General features: G+C 26.9%; 1 protein-coding gene across 9 annotated transcripts in view; it reads right to left on the bottom strand.

Annotated features, from left to right (window-relative positions):
- The window catches only part of LOC136071806 (serine/threonine-protein kinase haspin homolog), a 31,089-nt gene that overhangs the window by 2,385 nt on the left and 5,435 nt on the right, over positions 1–23,269 (bottom strand). Inside the window, exons 4-14 of one of the 9 annotated variants that reach the window (XR_010638486.1) lie at positions 18,281–18,372; positions 17,276–17,363; positions 13,920–13,993; positions 8,046–8,070; positions 7,883–7,911; positions 7,703–7,794; positions 7,476–7,585; positions 4,186–4,327; positions 2,478–2,641; positions 2,363–2,411; positions 2,149–2,270 (exon numbers count right to left, since the gene is read on the bottom strand). Coding sequence is in view for 5 of the 9 variants with exons in the window: in XM_065797182.1 (XP_065653254.1) it covers positions 3,508–3,821; positions 4,186–4,327; positions 7,476–7,585; positions 7,703–7,794; positions 7,883–7,911; positions 8,046–8,070; positions 13,920–13,993; positions 17,276–17,363; positions 18,281–18,372 (966 nt within the window). In the remaining 4 variants the exon portion in view is untranslated. Of the gene's footprint in view, positions 1–2,148; positions 2,271–2,362; positions 2,412–2,433; positions 2,642–3,491; positions 3,822–4,185; positions 4,328–7,475; positions 7,586–7,702; positions 7,795–7,882; positions 7,912–8,045; positions 8,071–13,919; positions 13,994–17,275; positions 17,364–18,280; positions 18,373–23,269 lie in introns of those variants that run through there. The other 8 variants (XR_010638488.1, XR_010638487.1, XM_065797186.1 and 5 more) reach the window with 8 other exon arrangements.

Genomic DNA, 23,269 nt, shown 5'->3' on the forward strand with positions numbered 1-23,269 from the left:
GTTTGTCAACTGATCCTATATTATAGTTGTACTCTACAATACATCTTGGTTTTGTGTTTACTGAGAGAGGAGGTCTTCCTCTACATCTTTTTACTAGAGATACGGTTTCAACATGTTGACTAGTAAGCATATAAAAATCTTTTTTATTTTTGTACTTTAAAAATAGAAGGGGGCCAAAACAAAATGCAGCAGTTTCATTAGTCAGAACGTTTGCATTTTTTACAACTAGTGGAACTCGATTTGATTGAGTTGTTCCACATACTGGTGTTCCATAGTGATGTAGAAACTGGAAAACCCTACATGAAGAATAATTATTATCCATCCAAACAATATAACATGTTCAGTAGTGGCAACATCATGAATACAACAATTTTTCAGAATTATTAAAGTTTGAACATTTTTCTGATAGTTGAATATCAATAGTATCAGTTGGACTTTGTTTTCCAGTATCAATTCTGAAGCCATACATATATCGTGAATCTTCACATAGGCAAAATAGTTTAATTCCAAACCTGGCTTTTTTTAAGAGGAAGATATTTTTTAAAGAGTAGTCTGTTTTTCCATAATAACAATGATTTGACTACTGTAATACATTAATTTGTTTTTTCCTACCTATATATAAATTTCTTCCTACCTATATATACATTTTGATGAAAAGATTTTAAAATTAAAAATGGAAAAAAAATAGAGCTTGAGAGACTAGTAGTTTTAGCTAGAATTGACAAGTAGTCATATCTTATTGGTGTTACACCATTATGTTATTGGTATTATGTCATTATGATATCGGTGTTATGTCATTAACCTGAAGAACAGTACAATGGTGTAATGAAACCCCTGATAATCCTGATAATTTCAAAAACTTAAGCAGCCTTATTTTATAACGAAGTTAAAGGAACTGTTGTTGAAAAAGCTACTAAAACCTCCCGAATGTTCGAGATCTAGATTCTAGAGTTATTGGTCAGCTAGTTTTCTTCTTCTATTATTAAAATTCAAAAAACAGAAGGGGTTGATCATGAACAATCAGAAATTTATAAATAATTAAAAAAGCCAATTCTTTCAACCCAAATTGGTTTTTCTTCAACAACAAAAAAAAGAGAATGTGTTAAGTTGATAACTTAATTTGTAGCTTGTTTTTATGCAAAGTGTTATATAATATCATTGTAGGCTGTGTTTATTGCCATCCTAAAATATATATTAACAAGTTAAACATTTCAAATCTAGCTATTCTAGTCAAAAAACTTTCTGTCGAAAAGAATAAAATCATCTTTACAATATATAATTTTAACATATTTTATAAAAGCAAACTCAGATGATTCAATCTCTATAGCACTATAATTATTAATACCTGCAATCAAATAATACAAACAAAGCTCTTTTTTATGAAGGTAACTTTTATTCATCAAATCTATCAGTATAAAGCATACATATGCACATATGTATGTACATACATATGTGCAGATCCATTTGCCTTTTGAAGCTGTGTTGAATTCTTTATTTGTTATAGAAGAAAAACAGATAGACTTATTGTTGTTGACAAATTTATTTAATTTTCAAGACATCAGGCAGCTAATTGTTATCAACCAAAAAAAATATTCTAGTAATATACAAATAATTAAAAAAAAAGTTTGTATCATTTAATCAACTTATAAAAAAGTATTTTTCTAAAAAGATAAAATTAAAATTTTTGTTTTTGAGTATTTGAACAATGTGATTATATATAAGTCGTGTAAATGCGAATGTAAAATTTATTTTGTCGAATGTGCATCTTTTGCAGGGTTTTTTTTTTTTAAATCATTTTTAATTTATATAAAAGTTTTAAAAATGCAAGATAAATCTAAAAATAAAATATTATAATAACATTAAAAAAAAAATTTAATATAATATTTAAGATATTGAGATTAGCTTTACAGCCAAAACTTCTATACTTGGGTAATATTTGGGGCATTTTATAGATTACTTTGACGCTCTAGCAACCTAACCTGCTCTAGCAGGTAAATCTCAATATACTTTTTTTGTAATCGTATTTTTTTAAACTTGGCCATAATTTAGCTTCTTGTGTATTCATGTTTTTAAAATTTCATTTTTTATTGATAAAATGTCAGTTAACCTTCTTCTAACTGTTGTATTTGATAAAGATATATTATCTACCTTCATTACTGTTCCTTCTCAAACTAATAGTCTTATATACCAAGTCTTGTTCTATTTCCACAGTTAACACGAATGGATGTTCAGTTAACAGACAGATGTTTATTTTCTTTAAAAAATCATTTCTATAAAATTTGTTTATTTTAAAACAGAAAAAAAAAAAAATAAACAAATGAAAATTCAATTTCTGAAAAAATATTAAAAAAATATAATTTACTTTTATCTTGTGGTCCATGGCCCCGTGAATTGGGAACCACTGTTCTAGACTGAAAGAAAAAAACTTGTATTAAAACCTAAAACATCTCCTTACCATTAAAAAAAAAGAGATCAACCTATTGCCTATAATTCAGTATACAACTCGCAATCAGGTGTGGAGATTTAAAAATTGTCTTTGGGTTACTTTATCAACAAAAGATATTTACAACATTTTATATGTTTTATATGAGTAGGACAGCAAGGGATCAAAACCAGCAACAACAAGTCCAAAAACAACAACCTGTAAGAAAAACACTGATAAAAAGAATACTTTGCAAAATACTTTAGTAGAGTTAAAAACGATAATTTACCACCACTACATTGTTGGAACTTAATGAAACAATTTGCAAAACCTTTGCCTGAAGGTGGGAATTGTTTTTAAGAATTTCCCTATTTTTTAGAAGCTAAACAGAAGAGAAAGCTTGGATATTATTTTAAGTAGTAGGCACTATGTTTTTCAGTAGGGGCCAAACTATAAACACATCATAACCAATATGATAGATAAATTCAAAACTTTTTTTATTGCCACAAAAATACTCAGTCCTGATTTGCAAACCAGGTTGGAAAGGCACCCGGTTGTTGGCGCTCCAACTTTTTCATAATGTCAAATAAAAAAATTGGAAAATATTGAAATTTTTTCAAACCATGTAAGTAAACCACAAGCATTAAACTTAAAAAAAAATTCATTGTAAAAAAAAATTTATATTTAAACAAACAAAATAATAATAATAATAATGATAAAAACTTATAAATTTTTTAGATTTGAAACAGAATTATCAATTCTGTAAAATGCATTTGAATAATACTTGGATATCTGGGTCATTAGCTTCCAATTACTTAGCCCATTTCCTGTGGTGACCATAATATTACGGTTTAACTAAATTTTACCACAATGTGACGACCATAATATTACATTTTTTACTAACATTGACATCTAGGTACTGTTGTGCACATATTGTTGTTTTACTTTATTTGAATTAAAAGAGCATATTGCATTGAACATTTATTTTTTTCACATTTTTTTCTTATTTATTTTGGGTTCAATAGTTTGAAGAGAAGTTACGAATGAAGAAAATTTTAAGAAAAATATAGCAGTTTTATTTTATTTTATTTTTTTAAATGTTTGTAAAAAGTTACATTTTTTTCATTTGTTTTAGATTCCAGAAACAAATCACAAAAATAAATTTGTATTATGTTTGTACTGGTCGCTCGACATCTTTCGAAGGTGATCCTTAGCAAATTACCGCAAGACACTTTCCAAGTTATGTACCCGCCACAGAAAAAAAAGTAAATGCTCAACAAGTTTGAGCTACTTGTTCTGCACATAAAATTCGCAAAGATGTAGGTATTCAGTGTACTGACTGTGATGTTGGATTGTGTGCAGCACCGTGCTTCCAAATCTACCACACTACCCGACAATTCTGATATATAAATTTTTTTATTCATATTATTTTATTTAGATATAAAAAATTACAAAAACTGTATTTTGAAAGAAAAAAAAATTATAAAAAACTCCATTTTCTATGCGTGAAATCATATTTTTTAATCATAATATGTTCCTTGGATTAACAAAAATTTAAAAAAAATGTATGGTTAAAATTAATGGAGTAGCTTCAAAAAAAAATAACAAGGCTAATATTTCTTTGTATGCATTAATTATTTAAGTTTTTTAACTCAGTTAAAAAATCTATTTTTTCATAAATTTTAATTTAACACAACATGTGTTTGGTTGTCATTTAATACCACACACACACACAAAAAAAAAAAAAAAAATTAATGGTATACCAGCTAACAGCCTAGACAATGTAAAATCAATGATTGAAACATTTAATAAGCCCTGAGAATTGTCAATAAGTACATTTCCCCAATGTAAATCTCTATGTTCAAACATAAGTTTTTTTTCAGCAGCAGAAAGAGCTGTAATGATCTACAAAGTAAATATTGCATAAATATTTAAATGCACACACATAAAAAAGTTAAAATATAAAAAAACTAACTAAAAAAAGCTAAACATGAAGAATTTACAGATAGTAAGATAAGCACAGGTTTCTAGCCAGGGATATAATGTATAGCATACATATTATATATTTCTGTGTGTGTATGTGTGTGTTTACCTGTAAATACAAAAATGACACTGAACTCTAAAAGCAGGTATGGAAGTTAAAAAAGCTAATTTAATTCCTATAGTCAAATGGAAAATTCTCAGGCAATGTAAAATATATAATTCATCATCTAAATTTTGTAAATTATCTCATCAAAAAATAGGAAAATTTAAGTTACAAAAATACTAATCTATTGAATAAAAGGAGTGAGATTGTTTCATATATATATATATGTATATATATATATATATATATATATATATATATATATATATATATATATATATATATATATATATATATATATATATATATATTTATATATATACATATATATATATATATATACACATATATATACATATATATATACATATATATGCATATATATGCATATATATATATATATATATATATATATATATATATATATATATATATATATATATATATATATATATATATGTATATATATATATATATATGTATATATATATATATATATATATATATATATATATATATATATATATATATATATATATATATATATATATATACAAACACATTTATATATCACCGTAAAGCAAAAGTTGCTTAAATAATTTTTTTACATTTCAAGATAAAAACTTTTTTTTAAAAGTAAACTTGTTAAAATCCAACATAAAGCAGGTTCTGTTATCACATAATATGTGATAACAAAAAAGCTTTAATTTTTTAGAAAAAGAAAAAATGATTGACCAATCATGTGGCAGCACAACACAGCCTAAAACCATTGATACTGCAACATATATACTAGGTTGGCCTTCAAAACAAGATTATTGAAAAAAATCTGCTCTTACCCCCTAAACGTGTTCTTTATAATACAAAAACACTATGCTTGAAAATTTTTCAAAAAAAATATTTTAAGGGGTTGCTTAAGTCCATTAAACATCAGGCAGGTCCCTAATATTATTGAGGTAAAAACCTTCTAAAGTATGTCAACCTGGTACTCAAAAGAAGCGAAATTAAATAAAAATTATAAAAATAATAATTACTTTTTATAAAAATTATTACTTTAGAATTTATTGCAAAAAACTATAATTTTTTAACTAAAAATAAAAAAAGTTTTTTAATAATTTTTTTTGTAATTTTGAGCAGATAGTGGGAGCAAATTTTTTTTCAAAAATCTTGTTTTAAAGGCCACCCTAATGTATACATCAAACTTGTTATGGTTTGATAGATTTATAATGACATTTACTTAACACTGCACACAGTTATGTAGAAAATAACAACTTTAATGTTGAATTTGACCATTAATGTTTATTATAAACAACAATCTTCATATAAATTGCAAGAGGATTGTTGTTAAAATTTTTGATAACTTGCAAGATTTAGAATCTAGATCTATTGCTAAATATGTTAAGACATCACTTGTTCAGATTGCTGGTTATATTATAAAAAATGATAAATAAAGAAGTGAATATGAACTCTTTGATAAAACAACATTCTGTTATGAGAAATATGGTCAGTTTTCTAACTTTTCGGATTATGATGGATAAGTTCCAACAAATAATTCTTGCCAACAGACTTTTTTTTGTTTTATAATTTTTTAAATAATCAAAGATCAAAAGCAGAAAATCTTTATGAAATATTTTTTTAATAATATCTGATTTTTATTTATTTGATAATATTTATTTGAACATATTTGTATAATATAGACCATTAAATTAGTAAACCTCTGTCACTCCAAGATCTGGCAAATGTATTATTACTATCACTTATATTTTAGATGGCAAATATATGTTAAACTGTATAAATATATGTATATATATATATATATATATATATATATAAGTATATATATATATATATATATATATATATATATATATATATATATATATAAATTATATATATATATATATATATATATATATATATATATATATATATATATATATATAATATATATATATTTAGAACATGTAAGAAGTGAACAAATTGATTAAAATAAGTATAATATGTAAGGAGTGCCACTAAATTGACCGTACTAAATTTGTTTATCTGCGCAGTGGCCTTCTTTGTCAAGATTTATGTTTTAAAGTTAAAGAATTGAGAATAAAAAAAAAACCTCCTTGACTGTTGGGGCCCCCTCAGCCTTAGAGAAATAAAAAATAAAAAAAATTTCCAACACTGTTCCCTTTTTGATAAATTTGACATTATTCTGAAGTTCATTTACTGTGATTGATTTCTTTCACCCACTAAGACACCCAGCGATTTGGTGACCAAAAATATTTCTATTCAAGTTATATCAAGTTGGGTCTCAAAAAAAGTGAAATTTTATAGAGATTTTATAAATAACAATCTTTTCCCTTAAGTTAAAAAATATTTAAAAAACATCTTTAAAAATGCTTTTTTTAAATTTTGTTTGAAAATGATTTTTTTACAAAATTTTTAAAATATTGATTTTTATTTTTAAACAACCACTTTTAAAGCTTTCTATGCAATTTTGCTTCTTTTGAGACCCAACTTAATATAACTTAATATTTTGCAATTTTTTAACATTTTGCGTGTGATATAAATAATAAAAATAGAGTTAATAAAAATTGAAAATAAAAAATATTATATTAGGATATAATGAAATAGGTAAAAAAAGATTATGTTTTCTACAAATGATCTCTAAATAACATCAAATAAACCTTAATAATGTGTGAATGTGCATTTACATTAAAATTGGATATAAAAGCAAATCACAACAGTATTGATGCTAGGGAGATTTAAAAAAATAATTTATTAAATCAATGTTCAATGGAAAAGATGCTCTTGTAAGTTTCAATAAGGATTATGCAGTTACGAATATTAAAATTACTTAAAATTTGTAGCTTTACAATTTGTAAAAACCTTTGAAACAACTTTAAACAGATAATATATAATAAAGCGAATAAAAAATTATTTATAAACAAACAAGCTTTATGCGATTAAGCAAACAACCTCTTTTAAAATCAATAGGGATTGCTTAAATGTTGTCACAGAAAAGTGTTCAAGATCAACGCCACCATAATTTGTTTCCATAACAATATATTTTTGATTATCTCCAAAATCTAAACAAAAACAAAACCTTAATATGTTTCAAATGATTGTTTGGTGTAAATGATTGTTTAGTGTAAATGATTGTTTGGCGTAAATAACTAATTATTAGTATAATAAACACCATCTACTTGGATAGTTGTTTTCCGACATGTGATCTTTATCCCATTTCTCCCATAAATCTTTCAAGATACTTGGGTAGCATCCTTTGCAGTATAAGATTCTTTAAAACATAAAAAACATCGCTGAAAATTTGTAAATTTTATATATCAAGAATGAAATAATAAACTGTAATTAAAACAATGACATACTTGTGTACTTTAAGAAACCCTTTAACACCCTAAAATTATATAAAAATAGAGAAATGTCACATAAAATAGCCATATTAACAGACATTAACTATAAATAAATATTAACTTTATTATATATGTTCTGACTGATTTGTGTTGCATATGAAGCAGCTAAATAAATTACCTCTTTTTCAAGGTCTGACAATTTTCTAAAAAAGAAAGTAAATATTATGATTTTAAACATGGTTTTATTATAAAAAAAGATTTAAACAATAAGAAAATAAAGCAGTGTACACGAAAGTGTACACGAAATAAATGTGAAAGAATAAGCACGCCATTTTTTTTCAGTGGTTGTATTCAAATCTTTTTAATTATTTTGTATTTTGTTTACAACGTGTTGTGGTTTCAAAAAAATATGTTAGTTTTTTATTTAACTTGAAATTAGTTTTAAAAATGACAAAAGAAGAAGACATAAGAGAAAAAATTATGCACAAATATTTACAAAATCCTAATAGTAGCTACAATTCGATAGGAAAATTGTTGCAAGTACATCTATACACTGTTAGTTGTGTTATTCAACATTTTTCTCAAACAAAATCGATCAAACGCAAATCTGGTGGTGGAAGAAAGGAAGGTTTTAAAGATATAACTAAAAAGATAAAACTAGTTAAAAAACTAGTTAACAGTTTTAAGAATAACCCTAGACTTTCACTAAGGGAACGCGCAAAAATATATGGATTTTCTTATAGTTTTGTTGCCAAAGTTAGAAACAAACATGGTTTTCATTCTTTTAAAGGACAAAAAGTGCCCAACCATTCTGAAACTCAACAAAAAAGTGCAAGAACCCGCGGCAGAAAGTTGTATGACAATTTTATTTCTAAAAATTTCTGTATTATTGAAGACGATGAAACTTATGTCAAGTACGATCATCAACAAATTCCTAGTGCTGTTTATTATATTGCCAAATATAGAGGAAAAGCAGATAAGAAATTTAAATATACAAAGCATGACAAGTTCGCTAAAAAAGCTTTGATTTGGCAAGCTATTTGCAGTTGTGGCAAAAAATCAGCACCTTATATTTCTCAGTCCACACTTTCTGGTCAAATATATGTTAAAAAATGTTTACAAAAACGCCTTTTACCTCTAATCAAATCACACAATAACAGACCTATGTTCTAGCCTGATTTAGCTTCAATTCATTATTGTAAACTAGCTATGGTATGGTATAAAACGAATTATGTGAAATTTGTGCCTAAAACAGAAATTCCTCCAAACTGTCCAGAATTGAGAGTTATTGAAAAGTACTGGGCTATTATTAAAAGAAAAATAAAAAAAACAAAAACGCTTTGCAGAAACATTAAAGATATTAAAATACCATTTTAAAAAGCATCAAATAGTTTTGATTCTTATTCTGTGCGCAAGTTTATAGGTACCACTTAAGCAAAAGCTCGAAATTTTATTAGATTCCCACAGGAATAATTAATTTTTTTTTTAAGATTTGATCTTCTTATATTATTGTTTTAAAATTATTATTTGGTTCAAAATAAAAATTGAGGAGTACTTTTTTTTAGTTGTTTTTCTACTTTCAAATTTATTTAGTGTATACGCTTTATATATATAAATTATTATTGTAAAAGAGATCTTTTTCACTTTATTTTTTAAAAATAAAATATTTTAGATTATGTTAACAATCTAACATAAATTATTTTAGATATTGATTATAAAATGCAATCAAATAAAAAATATCAAAAAACCAAAAATAGATTTTGAATTGTTACTAAAATGTGATAATGTTGACAACACAAAATATTTTTTTCATAATATAATATATTTCCACTTTGTCATTACTAAATCTTTTATAAAATAAACTTGTATGAAACCAAAACTAAATTAAAACTAGCATTCATAGCTAATTAAATCGCATGTAACAAATAGTAAAATATATAAAATGGTAATTTATATAATTTCTTTCTATTCACAAAATACATAAACTTTATTTCTGAAAAATTTTAGTTTACTAATGATACTTAAAACTTAATATAAAAAACAAAAACTTAAAAAAAAAATTTGTTTCGAGTAATTGACAAAAAGTGTGTTTAACTATGATAAAGTGACAAAAAATATGCTACATATAGAAGAAATAAAAGTAAAGAGTTAAGCTACACAAAGAAGAAATAAAAGTAAGTAAAGAGTTTGCTGCAGTTTAAAACGCAAAAGCATTAGGCAATTAGATTTATTTAGTTGATAGTACTTGATTTTGAAAGAAATTAAATTGAGCTAAAAACAAAGATAGAAAAAAAATAAATTAATATAAAACTTTTTTATTAAAATCATTATGTAATTCTTATTAAAAACTTTTGTGAGAATATATAATTCTTTAAAACAAAAAGCCATATTATCTCCAAAATACTAAATATACCGAGCCACATAAAAACAAATACAAAAAGTGTAATGTCTAAAGTGTTATGCAAAAATTAGGCTTTTAATTTGATTATCCATCTAATGATTTCAGTGTCTAAATTTAATTATTTTCATTTCAACCAATCATATTTAAAAAAAAATATTTTAAGTATTGATGCGTTGCAATCACAAGAAATATATTATATCCAGAAACAATCATCATAAACAAAAATATATATTACATCCACAAACAATCATCATCATCATAAAAAAAAAATTTAAACTAGTGTTAATTTGATATATTTGAAAAGAAAGAACAACACAAATCCCTCTCATGCAATGTACCTATGTTATGTCTGGTTATTAGATTTTTTGAGAAAACTATTATACTTACCTCTTCATTGTAAAAGCAACCACTATACTTGATGAAAGCATTTATTTCCTTAATCTTTCTTTTTTATATTTATTATTATTTATGTGGTAAATAAAGGAGTTTAAACTCTGTACCTTTAACTTACAAAACAAGTACTAATTATACTATATATTTATATTGCTAACAATACACAACCCCATAAATGATCTGCTGAGTAGTTTATAAAAATATTGAAGAATTTAACAGCCTGCATTTATGTGATTTGTTGGCAGCCAGTTTCATATGTTGACAACACAATAAGTGAAGATGTAGATTCATCATAGATTTATGGTTTTACAGTTTAAGACAAAGATTGTGAGTAAATGAATTGATGTTTAACCAACAATTATAAGTTAAACATGCTCCAGTAGAGCCTTTTCTATCTCTGATTGTGGGTACAATATAATTATGGATTGCTTTTATATATGTTTGTGGATAACAAGCTTTTATATACTATACAAAATATTAATGCTATAACAATTTGATAACAAAATTTTGTTTTCTTGAAAAAATATCTTTAGAAAATAAAATTAAATTTAGAAGTTTAGATTTAATTAGAAAATAAAATATCTTTTTTTTTAAGGAAAAAAGAAAATTTAAATCAATATGAAAAGTAAAGAAATAAATATTATAATTTATATGCGGTAGTGGTGTAGTGGTAGAGCGCTTGCTTCATAAGCGAGATGTTCTGAGTTCGATTCCCACCACATCCCTGGTAGCACCACGCTCAACTTGTTTCTCCGCGCAGCGACCTTGTTTGTCAAGGTTCGTGTTTTGGAGTTATAGAGTTAAGAGAGGGTAATAATCACAAGTAGCCTCTTCATCTGTGAATTATTAAAAAAATATATATACATATTATATCTATATTTTTAATTGAATTCACCTCCCCAAAGCCATGAAGGTCACTACAGTCGAGGATGCTACTTTTTAGTTGTGGTTACAACCCTCTCTCAACTCTATGATTCCGAAACACAAACCTTGACGAACAAGGCTGCTGGGAGGAGAAACAAGTTGATATATATATAGGGTAACCATTGTCCCTGTTTTTACATAGGAGAGGACAGCATTAAACTAAATAAAATTTTATTGCATTCTTCTATGGAAAAACCAGGACAAAGATAACTGACTATATAGGATTTTCAGCTAACTAACCTCTAATTTTGTACTGGGGTAGAGTACCAGCAAGCCTTCCCAGGAGACACATGTGGTTTTCTGTCTTGCATGTCAACGCATGTTTTTTATTTTAGACAACTTGGTCATGGTTATTAACAAGTTTTATAATATTAGGCGTTTCAATACTTTGTGTATTATTTTAAATGCGTATTAAATTGTTATTGTAAAAAGGTCTATAAAATGACAATAAAACAACACTGCAAGGTTGTTTTGTCAATATAAAAAGCTTGTGCTAATATAAAGCAACATTACCATTGTGTTTTATTGGTATTTATTGAAACAGTTTATAACATTAAAAACATAAAATGTATTTTAATGTCAAAAACTAACAAAATAGGAAATTAAAATAAATTTAAATTAAAAAAAATAATAATAATAATAGTTTAAATAATTTGCGTACTGGTTTTTTTTTTTGTTTCTTCAGAGCAGTTGTTATTTTCAGCAATAAAATTGAATAAGGCAAAGCGAAAAAAAAAAAAAAAAAAAAATAGTAAAAAAAAAACAGTTTTAAGTTGACATTAAAAAGAATGATTTTCCTATATAATTTTTTTAAAAAGGAAAGCAAAAATATAAATTAATATCAGCTTGTAAAATATATTTTTATTATTTTAATGTTACAAGTATATATTGTTCCTAAATTAATTCGTCTATGTAATGCAAGCATTTATGTTTATATACACTCATATGTTGGTTTGTTTCGCAATTTTAATTTGAACTGATATGGTAATTTCAGTTTCGGTACTTTTTATAAATTTGGTAAAAATCAAAATTTCGGTTGAAAAACATACTGAAAACTGATATTTATCTAATTTAGAAAAACAGTTTTTTTTTTAAATTTTCACAAAATTTTTTAAGAATTTTCACAAAAATATTGAGAATTTTCACAAAACCTTGAAAAAAACCTTGTTTTGCGGAGAACATCTGCCAGTTGTTAAATTTCACTATTAACTTATATTGCCAACTTATGTATTATATCTCAATTTGGGATACACGTGTAATTAATTTTAACATAATACGAGTATAAAAAACAAAATATGTAAAATTGGATTTTTAAATAAAAGTAATAAAATGAATTTTGACTAGCCGAAATTTCCGAAGTTTCGGTTATATATTTGCCGAAATTTTGGTTTTGGTTTCAGCACCAAATTTGAGTACCCGAAATTTCGATTTCAGTCAGAAGTTTTCTGTTTCGGTCGATCACTATACATATTTATCTCATAGACTTTACTTTTACATCACTTTTTAAAATATATAATTACATTTATTTGTTCATTAGTAAATGCACATTAAGCTTATTAGGATACGGCATTTACATCATTCATGGAATGTCCGTGGTTTGAATTCTATATAAATAATACATAATAAATATAAATAAACAATTATTAATAATAAATCTTTGCGTGAAACTTGTGCTTTTACTTTTACTCCTTAGCTGAAAAGAAAAGATTAAATTAATCTTTTCTTTTTCCCTGAGGCTCCTACGACTGCATGTATTTCACTAAAGTAACTGGTTTTCAAGTCCAGTTGCAAATAATAAATGTTAATGTAAGTATATGTATTGCAAAAAAAAAACTTAATAACAACCGCCCTAAAAAAACAAAAATAAAAACTAATACACTAATTATTTTAATTGTTAATTAGTTTCAATTTCCTATTTTGTTAGTTTTGCTTTCTTTATCTTTAAAACTTTTCCACAAAGTTTTGAAACACATAATCTAAAAAAACTTGCAAACAGCAGTGACCAAGTCTTAAATAAAAAACTTATGTGTGGACATATGAGACAAAAAACTGCACACATCTCCTGGGAAGGCTTGACTAGGGTACAGCAAAAATTACTTGAATATTTTAAATTAAATTAACATGTGAAAAAAACTTTATTAAGGGTAATAGCTCAAAAAAAATGAACTAAAGCAAACTTTAAAAAAACTGAAAACTAAAAGAATTGAAGCTGAAACCAAAAATTATTTGATAACTTTATGTTTTTTGATAATGTATATTTAAGTTTTATATAAAATATAACAAACCTAACAAAAGTAATAACATTTTATGAAAACTTTAAGAACTTATAATTACTTTGATATTTCTATTTCTGGCAAAACATCTGCTAACGATATTTGGGAATAATCTTTGTTCCCAAAGGGAATTACCTACAACAACAACAACAAAAAGTAATAATAACTGTTAAAACTAAAAATCATTTATAAAAAGTATATTAATATAACAAATAAATCATTTAACTCTACGTTAAAATATATATTTTACTGCAGAGTTAAATTTTACAGTGAAAAAAACTATGAAGATTCATGAAGTTAGTATTATTATCTTAACCGGAAGTATAATGGCAAAACAACATGATTATTATAAAGTGTAAAATGTACATTTCAACCAAGAACTCAAAACCCTTCAAAAATGGCTTAGGCGATATATATATATATATATATATATATATATATATATATATATATATATATATATAATAACAGTTAAAATGAGAGTAGTAAATGATGACATGAATAGTATGCACCATTCCATCAAATTTTAACCTCAAACTTTTTTCTGGTCAACATTATCACCAGGTATATCTATGGGAACAAAAATGACACCACCATATGCGTGCCTTTTTATGGGTAGATTTGACAAAGAAATATAATGATAATAATAGCAGCATGGTGGCCCAACAACAACTTATAATGATGAAAAAATATTTGTGTTAAAGTACCTCAACAAATAAAAAAAATTTTTTCAACATCTTTGCTTTCAACAAGGATGCAAGCAACCACTATTAGAGTTGGAAGTTACTGGAAGAGAAAAAGTGAAGTTTATAGAGTATGATAATGATTGACAAACGACTTGAATGACAAAGATTGCAAATTATATGAATCAGGAAAGCAAAATGAAGAAAGCGAATTCCAAAGAACTGATGTTCAAGCAAAAAAACTGGACAAATAAGAGTTTTGCCGCAAGAGCAGGTCCAACTATATTTACAATGCATTTTTGCACCTTGTCTTAAAGAGAAAGGGCATCATTGGATGATCTGCATCAGATATGGCAAAAGTATTCCATACAAGGGCGAATTTGAGATTTATAGAGAAAAAAAGTAGAATCTGAAGTAAAAAAGCATCGAGGACAATAAAGAGATAAATCAAACCATATATCAAATCCTTTGCAAAATTAGCAGATGCTATTTTGCAATGGATTTGATATATGGTTTCCAAGCAATATCGGAAGAGTTAATCTTAGAAGATGAAGGATAGATGAATGATATTGTATGTCACTGTTCATAAATATAGGAAGATCTAAATTATTGCGGTAACGATTGGCTGAAAAAAATTGGCTTTTATCTGAATTAAAGTTCACCAGCCACTGTGAGCCCAATCATCCCAAAGTGAGATCCTTTTCAAGCTTAAATGCCCCCTCCAAGCAATCAGAGAGTATTGGCTTCTTATCAAGACAAGAATAAATGGTAGTATCATCAGCAAACAATGTTGCCTTAGATGTGAGAATATCTGGAAGATCCTTAATGTAAATAAATAGAGTATAGGGCAAGGATAGAACTTTGAAGAACCCCTAAAGTTACAGAATATGAAGAAAAGTGCTGTCCATCAAAGACAAATTTTATACTAAGATTTGAAAGAAGGATTCAATAATCTTAAAGATGTTACTTGGTACACCATTAGAAGGAAGCTTATGAAGAAAACCAGCATACCAAACTTTATCAAAAGCTTTAGAAATGTCAAGAGCAATGATCTTAGCCTCTCCACCTCTATCTAATGCACGACAAAACCTATCGTTTATTAATGCCTGCAAACCAGCTGTAAAACGAGGAGCACTGACTAGAGTCACAAACAAGACATAAGTCAAATAGAGAAGGTATTTTATTTGTATTGTCTAGAAAATGAGTTAAAAAGTTGACTATTTGAGTTAAAGATTGAGAAAGGTAAAAGTTGTGACCTTAATGCCTGCAGAGTCATTGACACTAGAGCCAAGCCATTCAGGTTGATGTGCATTAAAGTCACCAACAACAACAATATTAGCTGATGGATAAAGAGAGAAGGCTTGGTCAATTTGATCAGAAATAACATCGAAAAGAGTGCAGTCTTGAGTAATATAGAGCAAAGAGAAAGACAAGTGAAGTGGTGCTAAACAAAAGCACTTAAAAGAATAGTTGGTGGATTTAAATCTAGTTTTTTGACAAAGGAGTGAATTCTAACGAATGTAAGTGCCCAGGCCAAGCATGTGACTATTGAAGTCTTAACAAATTAAAAGAGGATAACGATCAACACTAAGATCTCAAGATGAGACAGCCAAACTCAAATTGGCCTCACAAAGAGCAAGTAGGTCTGGTGAACTTTGCAAGAGATAAGACTCAACAGAAGAAAAGTTACTTTGAATATTAGTGAATGATAGGTTTTGAGAACTTGGTGATGACAATGGTTTTTTGTGTTTTATAGTTTTTAGTACTTTAGTCATTTTTAAATTAATTAAAGAACTTGACTCAAAGATTAGATAGTAAACTATTTAATAGTCTAAGCAATTGCCTCATTTCTATAATAAACCCCAAGCCGTAACAAGGGGCTCAAAACGTGGCCTTGACAATGCGCAACAAAAGTACGAACAGAGACATGATCTATGCCCAACATGGCACTGCTAGTACTCTGATACTTTACAGCTGTTGATAGAATCAGCCTCTTTGAGAGCTACCACAGAGTTCAGTAAACCTGACTACCAGCTGGCCTCAGAACTATAAAACAGAATTCTCACATCTAAGGTGGCATTATTCACTAATGATACTACTGTGTTGATAAGAAGCCAACATTCTCTGATTGCTTGAAGGGGGCATTTGAGCTTGAAAAGGATCTCACTTCTGCAATAACACGAGGCTTTCAGTGGCTGGTGAACTTAATCTAAAATAAATTCCTTTTTTTTTATCTAACCGTTATTGCAACAATATAGATCTTCCTATATTTATGAACTGTAATGTATTTGATGAATCATCTACCCTTCATCTTATAGGATTAACTTTTACTTCCAATCTTTCTTGGAAACCATACACAGGCCTTGTTTTAAATAAAAAAATGCTGAATGCATCGGCCTAATGTGAATTTTATGGCTTAAAATTCTCTTTATTATTTTATTTTTTAAGAACATTACTAATATATATGCATAAATATATATATATAAATGTAAATATATATATATAAATATATATATATACATATATATGTATATATGCATAAATATATATATATGCATAAATATATATATATATAAATATAAATACATATATATATATATATATATATATATATATATATATATATATATATATATATATATATATATAATATATATATATATATATATATATATATATATATATATACACACATATATATTTATATATATAGACACATAAACCTGAACAATACCTTTATTGCAGTTCGAAAATTATTTTCATCTATCTTTTCATAAACATCACTAAAGGATCCTTCTCCTAACTTGCTTAGAAAATGCGAGCTAAAAGCATGACAAAAAAATATAGTAATTCAGTTTACAATAATTTTAGATTTGTTTATAACTGACTCTGGTCATGTTCTTTGTGGCCAATCCTTTGTTTGAATTTTTGCCAGTAAATACTGAAGAGACAATGAGCTAATTCAGTAGCCAATTCACTGTAGGTGCACAGTGCAGCATTTTTCTTGTCAGAAATGACACAATTTTTGGGGATGATGCTGCAATGGATTTTCTTGATTTGAATTTGGGGATGATGCTGCAATGGAGTTCTTGATTTGAATTCTTTCTGCTAAGATCTCCCTAACTTAATAGATTTTCTGTAAAAAAATATTTAACTATTTTTTTTCCTAAATATAATAGTTATATTTCAACATTAAATTTTTTAGTTATTGGAATGTATATGTTTTCACTCTGAATATATAGCTTTCTTTGGTCAAGATCTTGGTCAATCTGCCCACAATAAGTAACAGTGAACAATAAAGCAACACTTATTAAAATCAACATGTAATATAAATTTATTATTTAAAAATAACATCAACATCTAATAATTAAATTAAAATTAATTAGCTCAATGACAATTTAAAAAATACAACTTAAAATTAATAAATTCAAACTGCGGGCAAGAATTTTAAAATTTAAAAAATTTTTTAGGAAGTAAAAACGCTTTTTGTTAAGAAATTTAGAAATTTTAAAAGTTATTTTAGTTTATTCATCTTTTTTATAAATAATTAAAACTCTTTTTATTAAATCTCATTATGCAATTAATGGTACAGTTTAGCTCAGGTTCACTTGCTAATTTTGTTTCAACTGTTAATAAACTACATAAAAAAAGTTTATGAGTTTAGATATTCATATAACTTTGTTTCAAATATATTTATGAAATAAAAAAATTATAATAGGTAAATTTTTTTGCATGAAACCTTTTAATGTACTCTTCTATGTTAATTAGACACTGTTGTTCGCATATAGATAACAACATGTCTTCATCATTTTCTTTGCAAGACAAGGCATTCTAAAAAATATATAAATTTATAGTTACATATAAAGACTTCTACCAAAATAAAAGTTTGATTTTCCAGGACAACTTTTATAAGACATTTACTTTGAATACAAAACTTTATATGTATATATATATATATATATATATATATATATATATATATATATATATATATATATATATATATATATATATATATATATATATATATATATATATATATATATATATATATATATATATATATATATATATATATATATATATATATATGTATATATATATATATATATATATATATATGATATCACATTTAACCTCTCTGAAAATTTATATAAGCCTTTCAAAAAACCAAACGATGAACTATTATATATTAACATTAACTCTAACCATCCACCCCAAGTTCTAAAACAAATCCTTTCAATTAATAACAGACTAAACCAAAACTCCTCAAATGAAAATGTATTCAATTCCTCTAAACGAATATTTGAAGATGCCCTAAAAAAAAGTGGTTTTGAAAATTTTGAACTAAAATTTGACCCTGAAAAAAAGAATACAAAAAAACGAAATAGAACAAAAAATGTAATTTGGTTCAACCCCCCATATAGCAAAAATGTTTCACCTAACATAGGAAAAGTGTTTTTATAATTAAACTATAAGCATTTCCCGCGATCTAATAAATTACATAAAATTTTTAATCGAAATACAATTAAAGTTAGCTACAGTTGCACAAAAAATATGGAAAGAATTATAAAAAAAAAAGTTCACAATAAGGGTCACAATAAGGCTTTGTTAAACAAAAAAGAAATCCTAAATGAAAAAACTACAGAAAACTGTAATTGTAAACAAAAAATCAATTGTCCAATGAGTGGAAGTTGTTTATCAAAAAATGTGGTATATAAATGTGTTGTTTCCTCTAACAATGTACCTGATAAACAATATATTGGCATAACAGAGGGTGAATGGAAAAAACGTTTTGCCAATCATAAGCAATCTTTCAAGAATAAAAAGTATTCAAAAGACACCATGCCGTCAAAATATATATGGGAATTAAAAGAAAAAAATATTGATGATTTTATACTGAATTGGTCTATCCTTAAAACAGCGCCTGCATTTAACAATATTTCCAAAAAATGCATACTATGCCTACAAGAAAAATTTGAAATAATTGCACACGCAAATCAAGAATGCTTATTAAACAAAAGATCGGAATTAATTTCTAAATGTAGGCACGAAAATAAGTTTCTCCTAAAAAACTATAAAAATAAATGAGTTCAAATAATATTTACATTAACTACCCTCTTTAAAAAAACATTAAAAAAAATTGCATAAGTAATCATTTCTAAAGAATTCTTTTTATAATAGTGTCAGCAAATTCCACAAATGTGTGAAAATTTACAGTAGTTAAGACATTTGCAACTTCCTGTAATTTAATTTTTGGTATAAATTGAAGTTTTATTAATTTGATCATTCATTTCTGATGAATCTTTGTTGATGAAACACAGTGTTAAATGGAAAAAATTTTTGTTAAGTGATTTTCTACTTATATATATATATATATATATATATATATATATATATATATATATATATATATATATATATATATATATATATATATATATAAATAATAAATTTTTAAATGACTAATTTTTAAATTAACATTTTTTTGCATGACAAAAATGCTTTTTTTTTTTATCAATCGATCACATAGGAATTTTCTTTTTATAATATGCCTTATATTTTGAGTACTTTCCCTATCAAAAATTGGTGGCATTTAAATTTTCTTGCAAGATCTCTCTGTAACTTACATGGATTTGGCTTTATAGAGCAAATGATTGATTTTGTTTATATCTATAAATGAGAAGTGTGGATCCACAAATATTATTTATAAATGCATTTATTTTGCAGTCAAAGATCAAACAATGAAAGTTTATATTGGAGTTTAAACAAAGCAAATTTTGCCACTAAACAAAAGAATAACTTCTACTAAACATATTGTAGCAAAAATTAACTTTATACTACATTTATGATGATTTTAGTGACACATAAAACTCTTAGTAGCAATATTCTATTAATAATATAAACATTGAGCTGCTTCCTGGTTCTTCAGATAACAGTAACTATGCAAGAAGCGAGGTTGCAAAAAAATTCCAAACCTCGCTTCTATGATTTATGGTAAGACCTTTGTATCAAATTTTTTTTGCTGACCACTAAAAGATTAGGTTCGGCAACATGTTTCCGACCTCATTTTTCCTAATTCCAAGGGTTGATATATATATATGTATACATATATATATGTATACATATATATATATACATGTTTACATATATATATGTATACATACATATATATATATATATATATATATATATATATATATATATATATATATATATATATATATATATATATATATATATATATATATATGTATACATATATATAATTATATATATATAAATATATTATATATATATATGTATGTATACATATATATAATTATATATATATTATATATATAATTATATATATATACATATATATATATATATATATATATTATTTATTATATATATATATATATTTATTATATATATATATATATATATATATATATTTTTTCAGTCAGATCAGGTTATCCTGCTACTGGTAACATGTAACCCAGTACAATCGGCTTCATGTCCTGCTGCCTTGTCGGATACGCCTTTTTAGGCAAAGGCTAGGAGATGCCAGTTCCGATTTAAAACACCCCCTGCCTTGGGGCTCTTGGTTGAGTAAAGGCTAGAGATGGTGTCTCGATAAAAATACTCATCTTGGGCAGATGTTAAATGCACCCAGCTACTGTCTTGTAGAAGGCCTCCTAGGCAAAGACTTAAGGGGTAAACAGATTCTATCTGTTGACCAGTTTCGCACCCCTTCTTCATCTATTAGGCTGGCCCAGATGTATTTTTAATACATTGTTTCCAGTTTAGGATGTTGAATCTTCTTTAGAATGCTGGATCTTCTTGACTCAATGCATGGGTTTTGCTTGTGTCTCTGTTTTTATGACTAGGCAACTCATACTATTATCTCCTAATGAGGGTACAGCTCTAAAACTCAGTTTTATGGTTCTGAGGCCGGCTGGTAGTCAGGTTTCCCGAACTCTGTGGTAGCTCTCAGAGAGGCTGATTCCATCAACAGCTGAAAAATATCAAAGTATCAACAGTGCCATGTTGCGCATGGATGGTGTCCCTGTTTGTACTTTTGGTGTGCATTGCGGAGGCCACATTTGGAGCCCTTTGTTACGGCTTAGGGTTTATTAGTAGTAATGAGACAATTGCTTGGGCTATTAAACAATGTTCTGAGTACTATCTATGCTTTGAGTCAAGTTCTTCAATCTAATTTAAAAATGAATAAAGTACCAAAAACTATAAAACACAAAAAAACATCATCATCACCAAGTTCTCTAAACCTATCATTCACTAATATTCGTGGTCTTCGAAGTAACTTTTCTTTTGTTGAGTCTTATCTCTTGCAAAGTTCATCAGACCTACTGGCTCTTTGTGAGACTAATTTGAGTTCAGCTGTCTCATCTTGTGATCTTAGTGTTAATGGTTATCTTCCTCTAACTCGTTAAGACTCCAATAGTCACATGCTTGGCCTAGGCATTTACATTCGTAAGAATTCACCCATTTGTCGTGAAACTAGGTTTGAATCCACAGACTATTCTTTTATGTGCTTTCGTTTAGCACCACTTCACTCTATTGCCTTTCTCTTTGTTCTATATCGCTCTCCTTCATCTCAAGACTGCACACTTTTTGACGTTATTTCTGATCATATTGACCAAGACCTCTCTCTTTATCCATCAGCTAATATAGTTGTTTTTGGTGACTTTAATGCTCACCACTCTGAATGGCTTGGCTCTAGTGTCAGTGATTCGGCAGGCATTAAAGCCCACAACTTTTGCCTTTCTCAATCCCTAACTCAAATAGTCAACTTTCCAACTAGCTTTCCAGACAACCCGAATCATTTAGCTTCACTACTCGACTTAAGTCTTGTTTCTGATCCTAGTCAGTGCTCAGTTTCTCCACATTTACCCTTAGGTGCTTCTGATCACAGTTTGATCTCTCTAAAACTAATATCTCATTCTTCTTCATCACCTGAATCCCCCTATTATCGAACCTCTTACAACTACAGTAAAGCTGACTGGGACTCTTTCCGTGAATTTCTTCGTGATGGCCTTTGGGTAGAAATCTTTCGTCTTCCTTTCGACAAATGTGCTTCTTACATAACTTTGTGGATTCAGGCTGGCATGGAATCTTTTATTCCCTCTCGACGATTCCAGGTCAAGCCTCACTCTCCTCCATGGTTTTCTTCACACTGTACTGCTGCGATTGCCAATCGAAACCGTTACTTCCATATTTATCAGCAAAACAATCCTCCAGAAAACAGACGCCTGTTTATTACTGCTAGAAACAATTGTAAAAAGGTTTTGTCTAACGCCAAAACCCGATATTCTCAGGTCATGAAATCTCGTATCTCATCTCAAAAATTAGGCTCTCGTGACTTCTGGAGAACCTTTAATAATATCAATAATAAGGGCAAATCTATAATTCCACTTCTCTTGTATGGCTCAGACTTTGTCACCTCACCTATAGACAAAGCTGAATAGTTTGCTAAAAACTTTTCATCAATATCATCTCTTGATTCCACTAGTTGCTTTCTACCTGATATTGCCAACAAACAGGTTGATCCATTGCTTGACATTCAGATCACTCCAGCATCTGTATCTAAAGTGATTTCCTGCCTAGACTCTTCTACAGCTTGTGGCCCGGACAACATACCTGTTATTGTCTTGCAGAAGTGTTCTCCGGAGCTGTCGTCTATACTCTCAAAACTATTCAACAAGTGCTTATCAGAGTCTTG

This window comes from Hydra vulgaris, chromosome 05 (assembly GCF_038396675.1).
Source record: "Hydra vulgaris chromosome 05, alternate assembly HydraT2T_AEP".
Lineage (NCBI taxonomy): Eukaryota > Metazoa > Cnidaria > Hydrozoa > Anthoathecata > Hydridae > Hydra > Hydra vulgaris.